The sequence below is a fragment of the Pan paniscus genome, chromosome 10 (assembly GCF_029289425.2).
Source record: "Pan paniscus chromosome 10, NHGRI_mPanPan1-v2.0_pri, whole genome shotgun sequence".
NCBI classification, from domain to species: Eukaryota; Metazoa; Chordata; class Mammalia; order Primates; family Hominidae; genus Pan; species Pan paniscus.
Window position 1 is genome coordinate 21,001,531 of NC_073259.2, and position 24,867 is coordinate 21,026,397.

At 37.4% G+C, this 24,867-nt stretch overlaps 1 protein-coding gene across 2 annotated transcripts in view; it reads left to right on the forward strand.

Moving 5' to 3' along the window:
• PTPRO (protein tyrosine phosphatase receptor type O) overlaps window positions 1-24,867 on the forward strand; it is a 265,462-nt gene that overhangs the window by 226,353 nt on the left and 14,242 nt on the right. The window contains exons 17-23 of one of the 2 annotated variants that reach the window (XM_003816526.5): window positions 1,951-2,034; window positions 7,334-7,369; window positions 11,137-11,218; window positions 20,578-20,668; window positions 21,763-21,839; window positions 22,410-22,544; window positions 23,395-23,517. In XM_003816526.5, the coding sequence (XP_003816574.1) occupies window positions 1,951-2,034; window positions 7,334-7,369; window positions 11,137-11,218; window positions 20,578-20,668; window positions 21,763-21,839; window positions 22,410-22,544; window positions 23,395-23,517 (628 nt within the window). The remainder of the gene's footprint in view (window positions 1-1,950; window positions 2,035-7,333; window positions 7,370-11,136; window positions 11,219-20,577; window positions 20,669-21,762; window positions 21,840-22,409; window positions 22,545-23,394; window positions 23,518-24,867) is intronic. The other variant, XM_003816527.5, reaches the window with a different exon arrangement.

The following is a 24,867-nucleotide window of genomic DNA, read 5'->3' on the forward strand; positions in this document are numbered from 1 at the left end:
ATTTTAAACTCACATTTCAGTGCCTGAGGCAATAAGAGCCACCACTTCTGTTAAAAAGTTGTACAGCCCAGTATTCAGTTCTCAAGCTTACAGATAAATAAATATCAAAGCCAGTGAAGTTTCATAAGAAAACATGGCTTCATTTTTCTTTATGCTTGAGTATTAAGGACCCGGAAGGAGGAAGTGTTTGAATTTTAAAGAGCATTGTCAAGAGATTAAATTGGTTGACATTATACCTGACAATGATAGATGAAGATTAACGATCCTATCCAGTTCAATCAATGCCCAACAAAAGTACTAATTAAGTAAACATTTAACATGAAGCTAACATGTACTACTTACATGGTCTAGTTTGTTTCTTTTGCAAGAAACTATGCAAAGTATACGTAAATGAATATATGTCATATTAATCATTGTTCAGTTATTTCTTTCTGTTTACTAACTCCCTAAAATGGTTAATCTTAAAGAAATACACATGGGAGACTAGAAATTTTACAGAATCAATGAGGGAGGGAGAACTTTATTTAGGATATAAATTTTACTTCCCTCAGTGTAGCTGATACTCACTCTAGTTGAAAATCTAGTTGAAACCAGATTTCTTTTAATAAGACAATATGTTGTGCCATTTAAAAATTTTAACACGAGTAGAATTTTGCTGTTAAAAAACAACCCAACTGTGAAGAAAAAGAAATCCATCAACCCTTGATGGTGAAAAGTTAGGAAACGTTACTAGGTTTGTTCAAATATATTAGCACCCTTTCCAAAATTAAGAGGTTGACTCACTGATACTTGTTTCATGCCTGGTTCACCCTTGGGAGGCCCAATGGAAGACCAGTGATGAGTGGCCCATCTAGGAACCAATCCAATTATATGTATTTAATACTTGTGACTCATGAGAGATAGATATTAACTAACTTCACAGCCAGTCACAATTCATGGAATTTATGGGAGACCAGTCATGGGAGAGCTGAAGCAAAAAAGAATTCACTTCAGGATCTTTCTATAAAATCAAGCACATTTCGCAGCTCTTCACAAAGACAGTTTTGCCGACTCTAGCATTTTCTAGCTGACTGAGAATAGATATCTCAGTGAAGATTTGTAATAACTGAAGTGACAAGGTGACAGTATTTTTCCCCCTAATTCTCAGAATAACTATAGATGCAGTCACAGGATATTTTTAGATCTATATTAATGGGTGTTCTATTTGACAAGTGGTTTGAATATCTGAAACCAGGCATTTAAATCAACAGTCTGAATTAGAATTGAAGTGAAGCTAAACTATTTTGCTCCTACTTAGCTGAATATCAGTGAGGTCACAGACTAAGTAGTTGATGAGCTACTTATCTTGAATGAATGATATCCTAGTATCATCCATACCTCTGTTTTAAGGGTTATATTTATAAATTTTATAGTAATTTAAAAACAATACAGAAAGTCACACCTAGTAGTGCAGCTTTATTAAGAATGTCTCTTAAAAGCTTAGTCTTCACTGGAATCAGTATATGTAAACTGACCATTTTTATTTTCTCACACAAGCTGCTATTTAGCTGTCAAATGATGTTACAGAGATTTCTTAAAATAGGCTTAAGCATAGGAAGAATAATATCCGAGAATAAGCTTCAAGATAACTAATGAGGCATATAAGTGCTTCATTTAACTGAATGCAAAATGTAATCACCTGGTAGCAGACTAATTAACACAAAGTAAGTTGAAAGAAATATATCTGATTACAATAAGGTCATGTGTGAATAAAAACTGATTTTGTCAATATTGTAGCATTTAAGCCCGCACATTTATATTTCACAGAATGGATTAATATTTAATTGTAATTAAGGTGCTTGTCATATTAATTAATCCCAATAGGTAATTTACTGATATCTATTCACAGTTTATATTACTAACTCTTGCAACTTTTTCATCTTTCCATCTGTTGTCTATTAATGCACACAGGCGTAGGAGTATATTTGCTTTCTTAACCCTGCTACCCTCATGTCTTTGGACTGATTATCTTTTGGCATTTTATATTAATCCTTGGTAAGTGATTTTTTTTTTACTGTTTAACACAAACTCTTTAAAAGTTAGCTTTCAAGAAGTAAACAAAAAGGAAAGTTTCTTTTTAACTATTTTGTATGTTCAGTAACATCTAAAGTTATTAATCATGTATGGAAGTGAATTAAAGCAGTTACCGGTACAAAGATATTAACTATAAGGTTTTCCGTTAAATTTTTTTCTGTGATGTTGTTGGCAAGCGTTTTTTCCCATTTAGTACTAGTTATTTGTTTCTTCATTGAGTCAACCCATTGGCTTCTCATCTTTGCAAATAATGCTTTCCATTTTCCATTATCATCTTCATCCATTAGAGAGCTCCAAATTTCCAAGAAGGTAGAAATGCATTAAGATGGAGAAATCAGAGTCTATACAATCCTCTGTATCTGAGGCCTCCTTGTTTTTATAATAATGCTAACTCAGTGACTATTAAACAGCTGACTATATGCAAGCCTCTTTGTATGATTATCTTATTTAATTTTCCCCCACAATCCTGCAGAGAGTATTATTAGTCCCATTTTAGAAATGTGGAAATAGGGGCTTACGGAGATTAACTGTCTTAGTAGCACATTCCACTATGTACAGAATCCAGGTTCCAAACTCAGGTCTCTCTGAAATCGATTCTTTCCTCTGTAAAGAGCAGACTCCTTTAATTTCTTATTTTCTTAACTTCTAGATCATTTTAATAATCAAATCTTGAAGTGTTCCTTTTGAATTTTTAATATGTAATAATAACAGTAACCTTGAATTCTGAGACTAAAGAATTAAGAACTCTTTCTTTTCCTGTGCTATAAGATAAAAGGTAGCAGTTTCCCAGGGAACTGACAAGAAAATCATTGTCCTTAAATGTTAACACCTAGTGTTTAGGTACTAAATTATGTACAGACAGATCCATAAATGTGGACAACTTGAAAAGGTCTCAGAAGAAAACAATAAAAATATCTCATAGACTGGAAAAAAAATAGCTTATGGGGTGGTGGTGCGGGTATGAAAAGCAATCTGGAGCATTTATTTATTCAAAAAGACAATTGACCAAATGTTCTCCAGCTCCTCCAAGGACAGAATAAATACAGCTGGCAGAATTTAGGATTTCAAGTTGCACTGGAAGGAACATAAAAAAGGATTTCCTCAAAATAGAGATTGTTAATTCCAGAATTCATATCTTCTTTTAAAAAAAGAGACTAGAGGAAAGCTTTTGAAACAAAGTAGACATGATGTGTAGGTAATAAAGTCAGAGGAATGTGCTAGATGCTGAGGACCCATTCACTGTTATTCTAAGTTCATTGTTACAGTTTTTAGTATAGGGCTTCAGCACAGTCAACTCCGTATTTTCAGTATTTGACATCAAATAGTTTTCAGGTATGAATAGCACACATAAATTCCATTTCAACCTTCAAAATATACATTTACTTTTAACTGAACATCTACTAATTATCCTCAAATAGTGTGCCTACCATTAAAATACTGACAGCAAATACCCATAAAGTATCCCAGATTGCAAATAAAATGAAAGAAAGATGCTTATATCATTTCCTTGCTTAATTCTCTGAGACTTTCTCATTTTCCACAGTGCGTTTTTAAGCTTCTGTAAGGTAGGCCTGTGCAAGTAAGCATGTATTCCTTAATAGGCCTCATTGATGAACATATGTTCAAATTTCAGCAACCCTCACAAGGTCTGCTATTTCTAGTACCAATCAAATAGCACGAGGCCCAACTTATGGGGAGAAAATACCCTTCAGTAATTTTTAGAAGAATCACCTTGAAACTGTAAATGGTTGTCTCCAGTTGAGAAGAGCTGCATGCTTTCTGTCACTTCAGTAAATTTCACACATATCAACTAGTAAAAACATACTGGATATAAACTATGTTCTCAGCCCTTTTGTACAATGCCAGATACAAAAGAAGTGAAATTCATGCTCCCCGCTCGTGGAAATACAGCTTCTACTCACACAACCACTCCAATTCCCTGTTTGCTTCATCTAATAACTTGTGGTTATTTTCCCCTGCTTTCATTGGCTAAAGAGTCATTTTTAATCCTCCTAATGATGTGTTTGTCTTCATATTTCACCTACCCTGTGAACAACAGCTGCAAATAACAAGAGCCATCTCCCCAGACGCACACTGCCTAACACACTGTCCAACTTCCTTTCTAAACTGTCGGTTTCTTGGAAATATATGTTCCTGTTGATTTTCTAAAACCCATCTGATGCCACTAGTGGTTTGTGTGGAAATCAAAAAACTCTTTCTCTCTCTCATAGTGTTGCTCGAATCTTTTCCTGGGGTGGTAGCAGAATCAGTGTGGAGCACCAGTACCCAGTTAGGTTGGTCTCAGGATTGTGTTCTGCAAGGATTTCTGACTTTCAGAACTTAAGAGTATGTTTCCTATTGAAAGAAATCATCTAAGTTGAACTAGCTATATCTAGATTCAGTGTTAAATCTTTTTTTTTAACTGCCATAATGACCCTCATGCTGTACTCAGGTATTTATCTGCTTGTTTTCAATCCTAGGCAGTTGGCATTTTAAGCAAGAAGTGGCATTTAGTTGAAAATGCTCAGCTTTATTCCTGATGATTGCACGTTCTATTTGAAGAATGATATAATATCCTAAAGTCCTTTTTAAGATTTGGGGATGGTTTCTGCTTAGCTCATCAAAGAGTAAGCAGCACTTACAAAATTGGAGACTTTTAGAGTTTTGTTTTGTCTTGTTTTAACTATTATAAATCTCATGTCCTTGCTATTGCTTTTTCGGAATGAATTGCAGTATGGATGGCTTTCCAAGACTGTCATAACCATGGCTAATTTATGCAGAATGTATCTTAACTTTTTGAAGTCATTAGGATTTTGAACCTTACCTAATATAAGTGAAAGAGAAAAAATTAAAAGTGCACAATCCTCTATGCATATATGCTGTAGGTATGTCTGATGGGGGTTATTTATTGATTTGGAAAATCTTTTGCAATGAAAAGGCGAACCCTACATGTCACACAAAATCGTCACTGTAACATGTGCACATATTGGCTCTTTCCAGAATGTGCTTAAGTTAAAATTGCTAGCAAAGCCTTAATTTGCGTGAATTTTCCCCTGGTTTTAGTCTCGGAATTAGCACAGCAATTGAAAATGTAGGAACATTTTATCAGTGTTGCTGTGGAGTTTCATAATTCAATCCTGTCATGTTCCACAGCCTTAGGATACAGAAACTCCTTGGAATCAGCAAGATCTAAATAGAACAATGAAAATTGTATACAAATCATGATTACTTATGCCAATAAGTATATGATAATATGTCATACAAAACATGTAGTGGAATTATACGTTATATTGAAAGTTCATTCAATAATGAATGAGATGGAAAGAAAAAAATGTGTCTCTCCTCCATGAATCAAGTTTCTACGCAGCTGCCGAGTAGTAGCAGCTTAATATTTCAGCACTGAATTTATTCAGTGTTACCCTCTTACATACATTTGTTACTTCCTAGTTTCCTTTAAAGCCTGTTTGGATAGGAAAGCATTTTTTTGTTCACTCCTGATCACAAAATGTGTTGGCAGCCTCCTGACTTTACCAGAGCTGTTAGTCATCTCTGCTGACATTCTGCTTTCTGAAAGCACTGAAGTAATTGGCTCTTACTACAAGAAGTAAATGTGGAACTCCTAAAACTAACCAAATTACCATCACGGGGCTGAATAAAAAACACGATCAATAAATAATCCTTTAGGTTCCCAAATGCCTATAAGATACAGCTATGTCCAACATGACAGTGTTTTTTGAGGGGATCAGGGAGAGGCAGAGTAAAAACTGGACTGATTTTTCCCTCTAAATCTCAAGTGTGGAAGACAAAGAGGATGCGGGAGAAAAAATAGAACAAGAACCATTGAATGGATTGTTTTCACTTAGAAGTGGGAAGAAATTAAAACTACCTGAAAACCACAAACACCACTTGCCTTCATGGATGTGTTCCTACATTTCTTGACCTGCATTACTTTCTCTTCATCCACAAGTCCCATCTTTTCAATCAGAACATCACAAGCCCAAGTCTAGTATTCAGTTGTTAAAGGAATCATTAGGTGAAATTCTGAGGGTAACATGGCAGAGATTATTTTGTTTCAGTTCAATTGAATAAGCATTTATTGACCACCCACTAGGTGTTTCATTAACTATGCTCAGCCCTGGGGGGAAGCTATAGTGAGTGTAGCAAGGTGTGTACCTGCAACTAACAATCACACAATGTGAGAAACTCTCCGTTTGCAAAGTGCTGTGAAAGCACAAAGTAGTGCTTCGTCCTGCTAAAAGCTTTCAGGAAGTGGAGATATCCAAACATTCATAATTTTAAATATAAATAAATATTTGGACACATTAAAGTACTAAGATTACAACTGGTTATTTACTATAGACTGTTTATTTTCTGAAAAGTTGGGTGCTTCTATCAAAATTATGTAAAGACCTCTGAAAATTACTTGCAAAAAAGTTTGCTGTAACATCACTTGTACAGTCAATCATGTTTCAGTATTTACTATTTATAGACAACAATAAGAATACAATCACAAAGTGCTTCAATAGATACCGTTAGCCTTAGCTAACTTAGGTAAGTTAGCTTACCTGGTTGGGTGAAAATCATTACCTTAATTATCTCCTAAACAAATGTAACTAACTAAAGCATGCATTAGCATTTCCTGTGTTTGAGCTTATAGACTAGTAATGATGAAGAGCAAGCAGGTAATAGGTCCAGTTCTTCAGATAGCTTAAAAATTAGTTCAAGATGGAATAAAAACAAAGCCATAGTAGAATTATACAAGGTACATGTCCACACTGACAGCACACTTTCACATCCCCAAAGAAAAATGTCAGAAAATGTTATTTTAGTCTTTAATTAAGAAAACAACATTCCACCGTCTCTTTATTAGTTCTCCATTTATTCCCCCATTCTTCCTTCCTGCCTGTAGAAATTGGAGTGTTCAGGTGGTAGATAGATACTTCTATATATTTACAAACTGCTTTAGCAACTTAATCAACAGCAGTTAGAAATTTCATTTCTAGAACTCAGTTTTTGGCAAATGGGAAGTATAAAGTGCAGATATGTTCACACAATCTAGTAGAGTTTTAAAAAATGAATCTGAAATTATTATTATCTTCTCATGTAAGGAAAAGTAATTAAACAAACCTGATAGGTGTTTAATGAAAATTAAATAAAAGTGAGGTACCTGATGTAATTATTTAAAGCTGTTCAAGTTTAATTATTATGTTAATCAATTCTTCTGCCCAGATAAATTTGTCTTTTCTTTTTTAATTATCAGGAGTAAAAATGGTTTAAAGAAGAGGAAACTGACAAAGTAAGTTTTTCTTACTATGTCATTTAAAAGGATGTTTGTTATAATAATCTTAACGTTCCAATTAAAGATTGTTTGTCTTCAAAGAGAAGGGATGCTTAAGAAAGAGGCAAATGCATATTACAATAGCTAAGCACAATAATGTACTGGTCGTTTATGCCTGAGTGGCAGTGGCCACTAGAAAAGTGTATCACAGAAATCACATCAGAAATAAGGACAATGTTTATCATATCAAATCTGAGAGAGTGGATCGTTAGTAATTTTTAAAGTCTTGGAGGAGGAAGTATGGTATTCTAAATACAGTATATGAAAATCTAATATTTAACTACATCAAAGGGTTTCAAAAATCCTTTTAGTATTTTGAAATTCTGTGTTTATTGCAGGAAAAGGCTTTTACTCTATTTGATGTTATAATAGATACTTTGATAATGCTTTCTCAAGAAACCTGTATAATAAATAGAAAAGATAATTAATCTAGCCTGTGGTTTTCCTTATCTATTAAACCATTAAATGAGAAGAATTACTATTGCGGTAAGTGAAAATTAACCGCCAGTTGATTTCAAAAGCCTATTAGATTATTACCTCATGCCTTTTCTTAGTTATAATTCTACATATGAAGAGTGGAACTTTCCTTTATATAGAGTTTGTTCTTGATTCCTGCCTGGATAGAACATTGGTGAATTAGTACAAGAAGGAAATTATCCAGGTCTGTGGCATCTATGCTTATGGAAAGAAATCATGAGTAATCCATGACATAATCCAAAAGAAAAGTTGATGTAAAAATGTTTCTAGTTAGTCTTGAGTGGCATATAATTTTATGGCATATGTGAAAACAGAATAATTTTTTCTAAGTCAATTTCATTTTTTATTTTTATTTTTAAATTTATTTTATTTTATTTTTTGGAGATGAAGTCTCGCTCTGTCACCCAGGCTGGAGTGCAGTGGCACAATCTTGGCTCACTGCAACCTCTGTCTCCCAGGTTCAAGTGATTCTCCTGCCTCAGCCTCCCCAGTAGCTGATACTACAGGCACACGCCACCATGCCTGGCTGATTTTTGTATTTTTAGTAGAGACGAAATTTCACTATATTGGTCAGACTGGTCTCGAACTCCTGACCTCATGTGATCCACCCTCCTCAGCCTCCCAAAGTGCTGGGATTATAGGCATGAGGCACCGTGTCCAGCCTCTAAGTCAATTTCAAACCAGCATACATTCCACTGGCTTATACCAACTGATGTAGGAGAGATAAGACCAGACTGAATAGAGGAGAGGGTACCATCACCTGGGAGGGATGATTTCACAGAAACAGAAAGACTTTGTTACCAAAAACTATTGGTTGGGTTGGCAGGTGAGCTAAAGAGGCAGAGACTAGAGCATTTAGAAGATAGTGTCCTTGGACGAAAAGGAGAGACTGTCAAGGCTTGCTCCTCCCATGACTCAGGCAAAGAAAAGAAGGAGAAGCAAGACCCAGACAAAAGATAGGGTAGAGATTAGGAGTGGTAGAACATACCCACAAGCAAAAAAAAACTCACATCAATTCGGCTTCCACCTACCCCCCTCTCATTTTCCTTTGACTCCTCTCTCCTTCTCTAGAAGACATTTCTTGAAAGGCTTTCCTCTCACCTTTTTATTTGCCTTCTCTACCATTTCTCTTTCCCTCCAAATGCCCCACCACTACCGTATCCCCTGGTTCCCATTTTCTATCTCCACTTGTCTTCATTCCATCCTTCCTTTCCATCACCTCCTCTTTTTCTTTTTCCTCTGTAGATATTTGTCCTTTTGGTCTCTACTCCCTTCCAGCTTTCTTTTTCTTCTCCTTGTCATTCTCCTTCTCCCTTATGTCCATTCTTCTGTTTGCTATTCCTTCCTCTCTCTCTCTCTTTTCCCTCTGCTTCTTGCTTTTACTTCTTTTAACCCATTAATACTTTGTCTGGTTTGCCTTCTGTATACATGTGCCCATTTTCCTAGTAACAAGATGAAAGCTAGAGTTGTTAAATCCAACTTTAAGGTCGATACACTGCCCCAAAGACACCAGCCAGAGAGTGCAGTTCTAAGGGGGTTCATTCCAGGAGAGGAGTCCCAACTTTAGCCCATTCTTTTGGAAGGATAACAAGTCTGAAGTCGGAAAAGCTTTGAACCAGGACTTACTCTCCCTGGATTCCAGTGAGAATTCTACTGCTTAGTAGACATGTGATGCTGGGCTACTCATTTAACTCTCTTAGCCGTGGCTCTCTCAGCTGGAGTATGGAGCTAATGTTGTCTATTCCTACCTCAGGGATCGATTAAGCAATATGATGCATGTGAATATTTATGAAGTGTAGCATGTTTTATAAATGAGTTATTGTTATTCAGTAAAAACATTTAAGTTTAAAGGTATTCTCTGGAAGATATAATGCCCTCTAAAATTTACTAAAATGTTAACATAAATGAATTCATCAGATTAGCTGATCAACAACTTTAAATGAGCATTATTAAATACTATGTATTTTCTAATTGGACATAAGACCACAGTTAGGCCAGGCGCAGTGGCTTATACCTGTAATCCCATCACTTTGGGAGGCCGAGGCAGGTGGATCACTTGAGGTCAGGAGTTCAAGACCACCTTGGACAACATGGTGAAACCAAATCTCTACTAAAAATACAAAAATTAGCCAGGTGTGGTGGCACCTGCCTGTAGTCCCAGCTACTTGGGAGGCTGAGGCAGGAGAATCGCTTGAACCTAGGAGGCAGAAGTTGCAGTGAGCCGAAATAGTGCCACTACACTCCAGTCTGGGTGACAGAGTGAGACTCTGTCTCAAAACAAAACAAAACAAAAAAGACCACAGTTAGATGATATAAGCTGAGTAACACACCACAAGACCAAGGGAAGGGTCAACTATAAAGACCCTGCCAAAGTGGAAAGGCTTGAGTTAGATGACAGAATGTGGAATTCTGCAGAAGCAGAGAGCTACTTTAGAGAGCAAATTGGTTTAGGTAGGCTCTAGAGGAGATAAGCAGCTACAGAAAACTACAGGAGATAAAACTTGATTCTTATTCTCAAAAAAAAAGTGAGAACTTCTGCTGTGGATGCAGAAACATAGCTCAGATGTGTTACTTGATTGAACCTCTGAGCCATTTCCATACTTTTATAGATATGCAAGCCTCTAAAGATAACTCACTCCAGTGAGACCCTGGGAGCTTTCTGGACAAAAGTTTCATCCCACTGATCCTGCCTCTGCTTTGGGGAGACTGTAGCTAGCAACACAATTCCTTATACTTGTAAAGCTGTTGAAACTTACAAAGTTCTTTATGTACTGTATGTCAACCCTGTAGCTGTAACTACTGTATTTTATGGATGAGAACATTGACTCTGAAGACTTAGGCGATCTCTAGGATAACACAGTCGATAAAGCAAAACCATAACTCAAACAGGTCTTTGGAATCCATTCCTTTGTTATTTTCCATATGCCAGAGTTTTTTAGAAGCAACACAGATGGGGGTGTGTGTATATGAGTATGCATATATATACTACTGTACTGCTACAGTAAGAGCCAAGTGGAAATCTAGAGATTTCTCCTATCAAGGAAGCTGGATATATATGCCCTTCTTTTCAATTGCAATATATTAAGGATTGGTAACTTGAATCAAAAAAAAAAAAAGTGAGTGCTAACCTTAGAGAAGTAAAACTTCTATTTTCTCCAAGAAGATTAAGAAGTATGATGTTAAACAATATATAATACCTATCAACAAGAATTTTAAAATGTATGTATATTTCTTTGTGTTTGGCAAAGCCCGGTTCAACTGGATGACTTTGATGCCTATATTAAGGATATGGCCAAAGACTCTGACTATAAATTTTCTCTTCAGTTTGAGGTGAGTTGGTTAAGGCATTTTCTACCTTCTGTAATGGAAAGGGCCTGGGAATTGGGGGGTTTGTGTTGGGATCATGTCCCTGCTCACTGGCAGTGCGTAACAAAAAGGGTATTGGCCTGGGGGCTGCTGATCTGCTGATTTAGAGCAAGGGTTGTCAATCCTTGCTTAGTAGGCAAGGCCTCAGGTGGCACAAATGAGATGAGGGGAAGAAGAGAATAGGTGCAGGTACTCAGGTGAGCAAACATGGGTATAGTAGAAGCCATCATTGAAAACCAGGGAAATCAAGAGTACAAGAAGAAAAATGCAAGCTGAGGCATGAAGCCTGAGACGGAATTTCCCTTTCAGGGGATTTGTAGTGTTTCTCATGCTTCTTAGGCCACAGTAGTGGCGGATAGTGGATAAAACTGACCCCCTTTGTGTCCTGGGCACATAACATCCTGGAGCAGGGCTTTTCAAGCTATAGGACTCCTGGCATTCTACTTAATAACTTTTGTGCAGTTTTATTTTCTTTCCTTGGACAAATTGGGGAGATAAAGTTACACATGATTTGTGTTAAGAAAAAAATTGACAACATCTCTTTTTTTCCGAAGGACACATATTTCTTTGGATCTAAAACCATATGTCAGAAGAGATGGAAGTGAGTGAGTCTAATATCTCAGCAGTGTGGGGGAAGATAATTAGTTCTCACTTTTTCTTTCTACATATTTTATAGCTCATAACACAGTCTAAATGGCCCCCCATCCTTCAGGTTTCTATAGCATGGCTTGAGTGGTCAGTGATTCAGGGAAAAGGGGAAGATAAAGTGATGTTTCTAAATTCTGTAGTTTTTTTTTTTTTATAAAGCCTTTTAAGTGCTCTTTTCTGTTAAGGTAGCTGCTTTTTCTTCAGTTTTTAAAATCATTTCTCCTTTCCACTTATCAGCCAAGGACAGCTTTAGTCTGCAAAAAGCATCAGTGGTCCTGGTGTGGAGACACTAATGGGGAATTTGAGGATGAGAAGAATCTTATACATTACCAAATACAAAGACCGCTAACTACCACCTGTGTCCTGAAAAATTCCACACAGAGCCTGCTCACTTATCCATTGTATCCAGGTGCATAGGATATTATAGATGCTACACCAAATGCTATACTCAAAGAAATTCAATTTGAATTGGAAATGAATGAGGAGGATGGCATTTCAGAAAGTATATCAAGGAAAGGAGGACTTTTTTTCTAAGCAAACGTGAGGCAAAACTCTGAAAAAATAAATAGCTAGATGATTCTAACGATGATAGAAATTATGGTATAGCTACACTTTTACCTTATTAAAGCCACATTTTCTTAATTCCTTCAAGATGGCATGCCCTTGGTGGCACAGCTGGATCATAACCTCTGCTGGCAACTCACAGTTTATGTCTTGAAACCCAAGCATAACTATTACTGTTTCTGAATTGCATGAAAAAAATTCAACAAGTCATTTTCCAGTAAACATATTCTTTTAGTTGTGAGTGACAAAAACATAGCTCAAACTTGTTTAGACTAAAGGAAAGGGGGTTTATTCAAAGGATACTAAGGTATCTCATACAATCAAAGAAAAGGTTGAGTAGCTAGACTACGTGCAGGGAAGCAGCACAGTTTCAGGGATGACTGGAGCCAGGGGCCCCTCTATTTCTCATTTCTGCTTCTCTCTCTGTTTTGGTTTCACTTTGTTTCACTGAACAAAGAGAAACAAAGAGAAACGCAGCCAGAGAGGGCAGATGTTTGTGTTCAGTGAAACAACAAACAACCTCTTTTTCTGTCACTTTTGTTTTGTTTTGTTTTGTTTTTTGAGACAGAGTCTCACTCTGTTGCCCAGGCTAGAGAGCAGTGGCGCGATCTTGGCTCACTGCAACCTCCGCCTCCCAGGTTCAAGTGATTCTCCTGCCTCAGCCTCCTGAGTAGCTGGGACTACAGGTGCCCACCACCATGCCCGGCTAACTTTTGTATTTTTAGTAGAGACAGGGTTTCACCATATTGACCAGTCTGGTCTCGAACTCCTTACCTTGTGATCTAGCTGCCTCAGCCTCCCAAAGTGCTGGGATTACAGCCGTGAGCCACGATGCCCAGCCCAACCTCTTTTTCATAGTGAAAAGCAGCCAACAACAACCCTTGAGCACCACAGCCTTTTGTTTCCATGGTTTCCAAAGGGAATTATTGTCTGTCTTTCTTGTTTGTAGTTTGAAAATTAACAGGGGAGGATTTTGATGGACGAGCCTGTGTCATGGTGCCCATTCAAACCAATCACAGCCAGAGAGGGCAGATGCACAGAATCTCTAAATGGAACCATGTGGCTCAAGTAGCAAAACCTAAGAAGGGCATTATCTCCCAATAAAGAGAGGGTATTGGGAGAACCAAACCATAAGCCATTAGCATGCTATCTTTAGATATCACAAAAATATGAAAAGCAGAATTATAAATTTTATGTGCTAAATGTTCAATTTATAATACGCTGAGGGCTTTTATTCATTCAATGGATAAATGAATACATTTAGCCTGACTTCATAGGATTTATAAGAAATGTGCTAAACTAGGAATCTAAAATCCTGAATCCTCACTACAGTGTTGCTACTAATTAATATTCTAAAAAATATGTTTTTTTCTTAACCAATTGATATATAATGAGTTTGGGGTGGGCTTGGGGGCGGATGATGTATTAGCTACAGATTTTTTATGTAGTGAACATGCTCATGTATAAGTTTCAATTTATCCAACTACTTTGTTGGAATAATTCTTATGGATTGAAACTGCCCAGGCAAAGTATATACAAAATCTGCATTTTGAGTAAATTTCCCATAAGTGGAGTAAGTTTTCCCAGTGTTCCTAAAACTATACAAACAGTATAGTATAGTATGTACTTCCTAAAACTATACAAAGAGTAGATATCAACATTTGTAATCATTGATAATGTAATATTACAAAGAAATTGCTTTCTCATCTGTTAACGTTAAGCTACATCATCTTCATATAGCACTATTAGTCATTTGTGTTATTTCATTTTCCTCTGTTTCTTTTATTTTCATGTACCTTATAATCTTCATCATTTTGTTACTGATTTCTAACAGCTGATTTATGATTAAAGAGGTTAACATTTTGTTAAGGGCTGAAAATGAAATACCATTTTTTTCTCATTTTTTTACATTGGGGTTTTATTTGGAGTTTGTACAGAAGTTGTGTATTTAAAAAATAATCATGTTCTGCTTTTTTTTAAAGTACATTTTCTCATCACCTTAGTTTCTTTATGTATAAAATGGGTGAGTTGAACTAGATCAATGGTTCTCAACTGGACAAGTACCAGTCAGCCCCCAGATGAAATTTGAAAATGTGTGGGAGTGTTTTTGGTTGTTATAATAGCTTAGGAGGAGGATGCTAACAGTATTTTATGGAAGAGGGACGAGGCGTTAAATGCTCTTCAATGAGTGGGACATTCCCGCACAATAGAGAATTGTCCTAGGCCGAAAGTGTTTGATTGAGAAACATGGGTTAAATATGGGATGAGGCTACAATCAAGCTTTATAACCCATGTGTATTAGTCATGGGTTCTCCAGAGAAACCAATGGGATGTTTATATAGAACAAATATGATGTATATACAGAGAGATCTATTTTAAGGTATTGGCTTTTGAGGTTATGGAGGCTGACAAGTCTGAAACCTGAAGGGCAGGCTGGCAGGCTGGAGATCCAAGGAAAAGTTGAGTTTGCAGTTTTGAGTTTGAAGGCAATGGGGAGGCAGAATTCCTCCCTCCTTGTAGGACCTGTCTCTTCTCATCAGGCCTTCAAACTGACTGGATGAGGCCCAGCCACATTACGTAGTATAATCAGCCTTCCTCAAACTCTACTTACGTAAATGTTAATCACATATGAGAAAAACACCTTCACAGCAGCAGACTGGTGTTTGGCCAAGCAACTGGACACTATAGCCTAGTCAAGTTGACGTATAAAATTAACCATTACACCAAGATTTTAAAGTCTTTAATATTGTTATTTATTATGATGCTCTCTTCATACATTTCTATTCTTAGAACATTATTGGTCATATATGTAATTAATTGGGTGGTAAGTCCTGACATTATTTACATATTCTGGTAGGAAAATACAACTTACTCTCTAGGGCTCTGTTTTAAGTCACAGGCTTAGACTGTATGTTTTGGACTAACATTTGCTCAAGCAGTGGCCCACTGGTCCAATTTACTTCTTCATTTGACAGACTTCAGATATTACCAGTCCTCAGTCCCATTCTGCCCCCTACATCCTCAGGGTCAGCGTCAGGGTTTCCTCATCAATTTTCATAGAAGTAGTGTGCTCCCATGCCTGATTTCAGGATGTATGCTGAACCTTTCACATGGCAGCCCTCACATTTTTTTGAAATACATTGATAGCTAATTGAGACTTAAGGAAAAAATTGTTTCTAACTCTAATGAGAATTCAAGAGGGTATGAGATGGCCGAATCACCTTGGTCTAGATAATTCCAGTAGCTGAACTTGTACTTGTTCTGTTTATATTAATGCCTAGTATTTGTATTCATTTTGATGCTGACATTGAAATATCACATTCACATTGAGAAATCACATCATTTATAAGCATTTTGCAAATTGAAACTAATGTCTGGATTTATAGATACTACCAATACAGCCATAAGTCATACATGAAGCTATATGAGTTACTAATTTGTGTTTACTGAATAAATTTCTTTTTTACTCTGAATCTGATTTTAAATCTGCTAGAAAGATTGATTATCCTTCTGATAAAAATATACACCATTCCTTTAAAAGTCTTGGGACCCAGGGATTAAAATAGGTTCCTCATTTTTTACATTTCACATGGGAAAGATTTTGAAGAACCAGACTTTATAGCTGAAATGTGAGAGCCCAGAAGACATATCACATATTGCTCATTCTGCTATTAATGTCTGTACTTAGTGTTTGATCAGGATACTAGTAAAGGCCCTCACCATCTCTGTTCAGACATGTGGCTGCAAAGATCAAAACAAAACTACAGAACTGGCCATGCAGTTCACAAGAGGTGACCTTTGATTTCTGGTAGTAGCTTTTACTTGCTATAGATGGAACCTCTTCTGTCAACACCACTGGCACTTTCTTTCTCCTCACTTTTTCCACCCCTTATGGACACGTGATCTAGTAATCTTAGTATTGTTTGAATAAACCCCCTTTCCTTTAGTCTAAACTAGTTTGAGCTATGTTTTTGTCACTCACAACTAAAATAATATGTTTACTGGAAAATGACTTGTTGGATTTTTTATAATCATGCAATTCAGAAACAGTAATAGTTATGCTTGGGTTTCAAGACGTAATGTCCACCCTATCCCAAAGCAAACACCGAAAGCAAACTCTCACCTGCTGACATTGTTACAAACCCTAAGACCAGAATACAGATTGTGCTCTCCTCAGAAGATGATGTTGCAGGTTATGGGCTGAATATCTGTGGCCCCCCAAAATTCCTATGTTTAATCCCTAACCCCCAATGCAATGGTATTTGGAGATGGAGCCCTTGCTAAGTAATTAGGATTAGATAAGCTCATGAGGGTGAGGACTTCATGGTAGGATTGTTGCAGGACTTTTCCTTAGTTCAGCTAAAGATGAGGTCCTTGTCCATCCCACAGCCATGAAAATTTAGGTTCACAGGCAATTTGGAGGGTGAGTAAAACAGGGTTTTATTCGGTGAAAAGGAAGAAAAGGGAGAAACAGGGACTCTCACTAGGCTGGAGTCCCTGCTAGAGCGCTTCCCACTGGCAGCTTGAATCTCAGGTTCCACACAGGAAGAGGAGAGGCCAGGCTCCTTCCCCACTGCAAACACGGTGAACTTCCCGAGGCTCCACCTCTGTGAGCAGGCTAGTTGGAATTTCTCCAAGGACCCCCTCCCACCTGACTGTCTCAGGATCAGCCAAGACAAGATGCCTAAGAATGAAATCTACCTTGTTGCCATCTTGATCTTGGACTTCCCAGCCTCCAGAACTGTGAGACATAAATCTCTACTGTTTAAACTATCACTCTATGGTGTTTTGTTATGGCAGCCCAAGCCAACTAATGTAATGTATATGCTTGTGCTTTGCTTTCCAAGACCTGTATGCTTCAAACACAGCCAACAAAACGTAGCCTGCTACTGGGTTTGGGTGACCGTATTAGTTCCTATGGCTGCCATAACAAATTACCTCAATGGTCGTGGTTTAAAACAACAGAAACTTATTCTCACAATTGCAGAGCCAGAATTCCAAAATCAAGGTGTCAGCAGGGCCACACTCCCCCTGAAGACTCTAGGGAAGAATTTTTCTTTGCCTCTTTCAGCTTCTGTTGGCCACAGCAATTCCTTGGCTTGCAGCTGCATAACTCTGATCTGTCTCCATCTTTACATGCCTTTTCCTCTTCTCCAGGATGATCTCATCTCATGTTCTCTAACTTAATTGCAACTGCAAAGACACTTTCTCCAAATTAGATCACACTCACAGGTTCTGGGGGTTAGGAGGTAGACGTATCTTTTTGGGGATCACCATTCAACCCACTACAGATGACTGTATAGCCTAGAAGAAAAGGGTGATAAATTATATTTAGAAACAAAACTGACAAAAGAAAATTCAGAAATGATTTATGTGGGTTTCAGGTCCATCACTCCATAGTTTGTCTTCATAAAGATTTAAGCCAGTGGAATTTCCATATGGTTGGAAAGAAAATAACTTCAAAGCTGCTGAACTGGAAACTTAATATTTTATTTTCCACTTAGTGACAGGCTAAATTACAAAGGCTGCAAAGCATACTGTGTTTACATGCAGTTCCCACTTTGCTGCAATTCAACTTTGGCAACTTCCACTTACAGTGTTCAGCCAATTAAACCTCTCTTATCAACTTAGAGTATTTACAGCAGGAAGGCAACACACAATTAAAGTTCTGTCAGTTAGTCAGCTTCCACAATTAAAGTTCTGTCAGTTAGTCAGCTTCCACATGTGCTCAAACGCTCAGCCTCAATCTGTTTCCACCATTCCTTTTGTATCTGAGGCCTTTTCCCATGGCTTATCAGTCTGTCCCCAAAGCAAGAGAATTGGGGGAAGAGTTGTTGGTCTGCGGGCATAAATGGCAAAGGAGGAAGAAATTATGGAGCCAGGCAAAGCAAAACAAAGAATCATCACAAAAGTATTTCACAATGATCATCAATAGTGCTGTATTAGTATTTGTTGAGTTAAATTATTCCATTTGATAATCACTATAAAAAAGGAAGGTGTGAAGAAATTACTAGCCTTATCTTACAGGTAATTAAAGCAAAGTTTAAAAGAGCTTAACTACCCTTCCAAGAACATACAGTTTATAAGTGGCATGTCAGAATATGTGAGATATTTTGAAAAAATATCTATGCAGGCATTTTGTAAAGGAGGTAGATTTCTGAAATAATTTAAGCAATGGAAGCATCATTTAAATAAACTTATAACTACCAAAAGGAACTAACCTAAACATCACACTGATTTAGTTGAAATTTACTAAAAATAAGTTGCTTCTTACAAGAAAAATATAGTCAACCTTTGAATACCCTTTAAAATGGAACACTCAGTTGTAAAATAACAATGGGAAGCATCTGCCTAAATATATTTGGCAAGTAAGTGCCTGAGATGGAAAAAAACCAATTTTGTGAGTTGAAAATCAAATGTAACATAGTTTGTATATAAAACTGACATCAACTTAGTCCAAAGAACTTCAGATATTGTCATCTTGAAAAGCCAAAAGAGATTAGGAATCAAAGGAAGAGAGAAATCTGGGCAATTTTTGTTGGTTCATCCATGTTGGCTACAGTCAGGCAACCCAATGTCATTAAGCACAAGGTAATTTGCCACCAAGGATCTTCTATTTAAAAGCATCAGAAGACCCAATAACTTGATTAATAAAGCATGTGCTTTGCAAAGAGCACTTGAATAAAGACACAAAGGGCATGAAACAGATATCCGTATTCAATCCTAGAACGTGGTCAAATGGCTCCAATTCTCTTCAACAGTGTTAAAAAACTTTCCGAAATTCTTCTCCTAGGGAAGTATTCCTCCAGCTTTGATTCCTTGAAGTAATAATTGGGAGGAATTATGAAGAGTAAAACTTGTGCTCAATATTAACATTCTATAAATGTAAATAAAATTTATAACAAGTGATTTTTGCCTCACTTAGTAGTCTTATAGAAAGATGCACACTATGTGGGTAATCCCACTTATACACAGTTATGTACACTGTTTACTAACATTCCTCTAACATTTGTATGGGAATATAACTAGATCCACTGCATTGGTTGTGCATTGTACAACTCCAGTGAACACTGTTCCTATAGACCACAATGTGAATGATGCCTCCAAGAAATACAGGTGGCCTGACCGTAATCCCCCTGTTTCCTGTAAGACACATGGCATAGCAACTTAGAAATCCCCCTTTCCCCATAACATACCATTTTTGAAGTGTGACAGTTATTTATATAAAAATTTCCCATCAGTTCACCTTCTGAAATGAGGTTTATAAGAGTACCAATATACGCAGGCAGACATTTGGATGTTCTTATTCTCAGTGAAGGATTTTCCCCAACAACTACAGATCCATCTTTATGTTTGATGTTTCATTACCAGATATTTAGTGACTGTTAATCCCATACTTTGTAACATGGAGATTGTTCCCTACTCATTCCTCACTATTTTTTACTACTTTCTCTAAGGCTCATTGCCTACAAGAAAAAAAAAAAAACCTAGATTTCTTCAGAGAATAGGAAATATTTATACAAATTGCATAAACTTAAGTTACTCTATTCCTCCAAAAATCTGAAAAGCATTTTTATTTTCAAATACTTCATACCCTGAGTGTTGTACATATAGTTCTTACTTCTCCAAATGACCACTAAGTTATCCAAGGTATTTATGTGTTGTATTAGATAGCTATTACCACAATAATGCTGTATAAGAAACAACCTCAAAATCTCTACAATAACATTTACTTTTCTCACTCATGGGTCTGTGGAACAGCTGGGGCAGTTCTGCTTCAGGCTATGGGTCAGAGTCAGGTCTGCCCTATGTGCCTCCTCATTCTCGGACTAGCAGCTTCCCTGGGCATGTCTTTTTCAGGGCAGATGGCAGGCACACAAGAGGGCAAACCAAACAAGCAAGTGCATTGAAAGCTTCTGAGCGGACTTGATTTCTATCTAAGATCATTGGCCAAAGCAAGTTGATGATAGTGGGGTGGAGTACATTCCACCTCTAAAGGGAGCTACTGCAATGTCATATAGCAAAGGGCTTGTGAGCAATAAACCAGTGTGAACAATAATCCAATTCACACCACGTATGGAACTCTCAAATCCGTTCTCTGTCCTTTACAGGAGTTGAAATTGATTGGACTGGATATCCCACACTTTGCTGCAGATCTTCCACTGAATCGATGTAAAAACCGTTACACAAACATCCTACCATGTAAGATCATCAATTGCGCCAATAACACTCATGTCTTAAGGGTTGAAGGACTGTCATTGCAGATTAATCAATTTCACCAATCTCTGGCCACACCCACTTGTGGTCCGGATCTCAAGGCCACGTCTGAGATTGCATTGATCTCACTCTGCTTTGATGTCTTTAGATCTTAGCATATGGAGGAAGATTTAATTATTGTGCTTTTAAATGAATTGCATCTGAACAAAAAGACTGACCATTTGGCCCTTTAGAGATTAAAGAGCCACTGTCAATTTGGGGATTGCATCATTTCTACTCTCATAAAATATTTTCAGCCAATTCATTGATAATGGAAAGAGGCAAATGGAAAGGCAATGCAGTATATTAAAATGGCTTTTCTAACTTCTGACAAGTTATATAGTTGCTTAGCATTTTGTAATAAAAAGCAGCATTCAAGGAAAAAAAGGTAATATAAAGCACTTACAAAACAATTAAAATACATTCCAGTTTAGATTTCACTTTTCTCTCTGCTACACGCTGTGGGAGCTAGGCATGAATGGAAAAGTGAGAAGAGAAAGGCTGAAAAAGCTCTAGAAAGAGAAGTCTCTCTTGATATGGTTTCTTGATGAAATTAGATATATTATCATAATAACACTTCACATCTGTACACAGTTCAGAAATTACTTCTTTAATTTAATGTCTACCTACAAAAGAAACCCATGCATCTTCTCTTCTCTAGATCTCCTTAAAGTAGTGAACTCTCTGGATATCTCTAGGTGAAATGAAAATCGTGTGCTTAGGCTATATACTATAGCTGTCCAATCAATCTCACAGATATTGTAGTTCCTGAAATACTCTGAACAACACCTAAACAATCCTGGAAACAATTCTTTCAAGGACAGGAGAGCTGGTAGTGAAAAAAAATAGTGGTTGGAAGATATTCACTTATTTATTTAAACAACAAACCAAAGTTGAAGAATGGCTAAAATATCAGGCTAAAAATTATTATCTGCCTACTCTGTCACTGACTGATTTAACTTAATATTGGATAGAGAGGGCCAAAATAATTTTTCCTTCCATCTTGAATTTTAATATTTTTTTCTCCTTATTCTCTACAGATGACTTCAGCCGTGTGAGATTAGTCTCCATGAATGAAGAGGAAGGTGCAGACTACATCAATGCCAACTATATTCCTGTAAGTAGAAAAAAAAATCAGGCATCCCAGTGCTAACCAGCCAGAGAAAGACTAGCGGATGTGTCAAACAGTTCAAAAGAGACACTTTCCCAACCCAGCAATTGAATTCTAAAAAGTTTGCATTACTCCGTTTCATAATAAAGAATAGAAAGAAAAAGTCCATAGATTAGTAATGTTTCTATTTCTTTATAAAGGACCAGTGAAAGGGGAAGTAGAAAGGTTAAAGATCACCTCTCTTGTGTTTAAATTTCACATTCAGCAACCAAATTCAAGGGGTTCCACCCTAGCACCTGCACTTTTAAAATATAAAGATAGTTATTATTGTCATAAAAAGATGTGGATGTGATTTTTACAGCCTTCTGGATAACAATGCTTACAATCACACAGACTAATTATGGTCAGTTATTCTGATAGCCTCTTTGATTAAAACAGGAGAAAACATTACATAGGTGTGTGATCCTTTGCCAATTTTATCACCAGTAAATTTTCAGTTTTTTTCCCATAGGCGTGAAGCAGCATTTGGTGTTGACAGTGTCTGGTTAGGTGATAATTTTGTCACTTATCTTTCAGGGATACAACTCACCCCAGGAGTATATTGCCACCCAGGGGCCACTGCCTGAAACCAGAAATGACTTCTGGAAGATGGTCCTGCAACAAAAGTCTCAGATTATTGTCATGCTCACTCAGTGTAATGAGAAAAGGAGGGTACGTACTTACTGAAGCTGCTCCCACTTAGCAGCAAAACCTGCCCCAGCCACTGCCGTTGATGAAATGCTTGCTGTTTTCAAAGTCAAATAAAACATAGAGACAAATCGCTAAATTTAAAACATTGTATTCGGGAAGCAAGAATTAGAATTTGGGGGTAAACACACAGACCCGGTGGTCTTTGCAATGTCTAAAGGAAAAAAGAGAAGGTTGGAAGTCTTCTAAAAAGGAGAAATATTGCATATTGTTTTGCAGGAAAGTTCATTAGCACTAGTAAAGTTTTGGGGAGCTGGCAAGCTCTGATTGGTGAATGGATGGTGGTGGGTAAAACTAGTCTCAGAGTCCCAACAGGCTGTTTCAGTTGCTGTTAGATAACACTGGTTTCAAGTTACTAAAGGCAGTTTCAGCAACCGGGGGTTACAGAGAATTACATTCCTGGAACAATGTTATGCGTTCTGAGTGCTTTCTTTTTTTTTTTTTTTTTTGAGACGGAGTCTCGTTCTGTTGCCCAGGCTGGGGTGCAGTGGCACAATCTCAGCTCACTGCAAACCTCTGCCTCCCGGGTTCAAGCGATTCTCCTGCCTCAGCCTCCCGAGTAGCTGGGGCGTTCTGAGTGCTTTGTCCCCTGACCCCTCAACTCTGTTTTAGTTAGATATGATAAGAATGACCCAAGTCATGTGATAAGAATTCATACTACGTAGCAGAAATGGTTGTATTTGCTTTATGTTTCATCTTCACCACGGTCCTATCTAATTCTTTAGAGGCCAATACCTTTGTTTTCCCTAAGTGAGCCCACTTAATTTCTTTCCTAGCCTGTTTGTTTTAAAAAATTGTTTTGTCCTTGCTCCAGGTGAAATGTGACCATTACTGGCCATTCACAGAAGAACCTATAGCTTATGGAGACATCACTGTGGAGATGATTTCAGAGGAAGAGCAGGACGACTGGGCCTGTAGACACTTCCGGATCAACTATGTAAGTCACCAAGCAGAGAGCAGGTGCTGTCCCTATGCTGACACCTGCTGAGACCAGTTTGGTCGGGGAGACCCTAACCCAGCGGCACTAGAGGAATTACAGACACACACACAAAAATATCGAGTGTGGAGTGGGAAATCAGGGGTCTCACAGCTTTAAGAGCTGAGAGCCTCGAACAGAGATTTACCCACATATTTATTGACAGCAAGCCAGTTATAAGCATTGTTTCTATAGATTATAGATTAACTAAAAGTATTCCTTATGGGAAATAAAGGGATGGGTCTGGCTAGTTATCTGCAGCATGAACATGTCCTTAAGGCATAGGTTGCTCATGCTATTGTTTGTGGTTTGAGAATACCTTAAGTGGTTTTCCGCCCTGGGAGGGCCAGGTGTTCCTTGCCCTCATTCCGGTAAACCGACAACCTTCAGCATGGGCATCAAGGCCATCACGAGCATGTCACAGGGCTGCAGAGATTTTGTTTATGGCCAGTTTTGGGGCCAGTTTATGGCCAGATTTGGGGGCCTGTTCCCAACAGACACCTACACCACCACCACCAGGGAAGTGCTGGGAGACCAACCCAATGAGCACTTTGAGCTTTGCATTGCTGCTTCCTTCAAGAGGAAAAATCCATTCTCAGTGTCATTGTTTCCCATTTCATCAGTGATGGTGTGGATGATATGGTTGGTCTGGAGAGGCTGAGAAGACGCAGTAAAAAGTCTGCACTAGTTCATCTCGAATTAGCTCAAGATCATAGAAGACACTATTAATCATTGTTTATGAGGCATCATTGAGGACAGAAGTGTTCTCATTACTTATATTAATCATATATGAGTATAATTAGGGTATATAAGGCACACTTATGTTTTAAATTAAATAATTAAACCCTGATTTAGTAGTTTGGGTTTTGTTTTGTTTTTTTCTTGTTTTGTTCTGGTTTGGTTTTCATTATTTGTAAGGTACTTCTAGGTCTTATTATCATAATTCCCTATCTCTCTTGAAGGGCTATTGATTTCTGATGGACAACACATCCAAAAAAAAATGTCTGTTTTTCTCACAAGGCCTGACACCTTTCTGCTGACAAGTCTCTGAGCAAACGCTGAATATTTCTGTGACAGGCTTAGGTGTTAACATCAATTGAAGTCATGCCATTGACCTCAGCCTATAGAATATACAGTTTTTACTGTTAATAGTCTTCTCCACTTGAACATGCTGTCTATGAAGACAAAATTGAATAGGAAAGTTCTCACTGAGATGTTCTTCCCTGCTTAGAAACAATCCTTTCTAATAGTTAAGGAAATAGCAAACTGTAGCCTGTGGACCAAATTTACCCACTGCCTTTTGGATAAAGC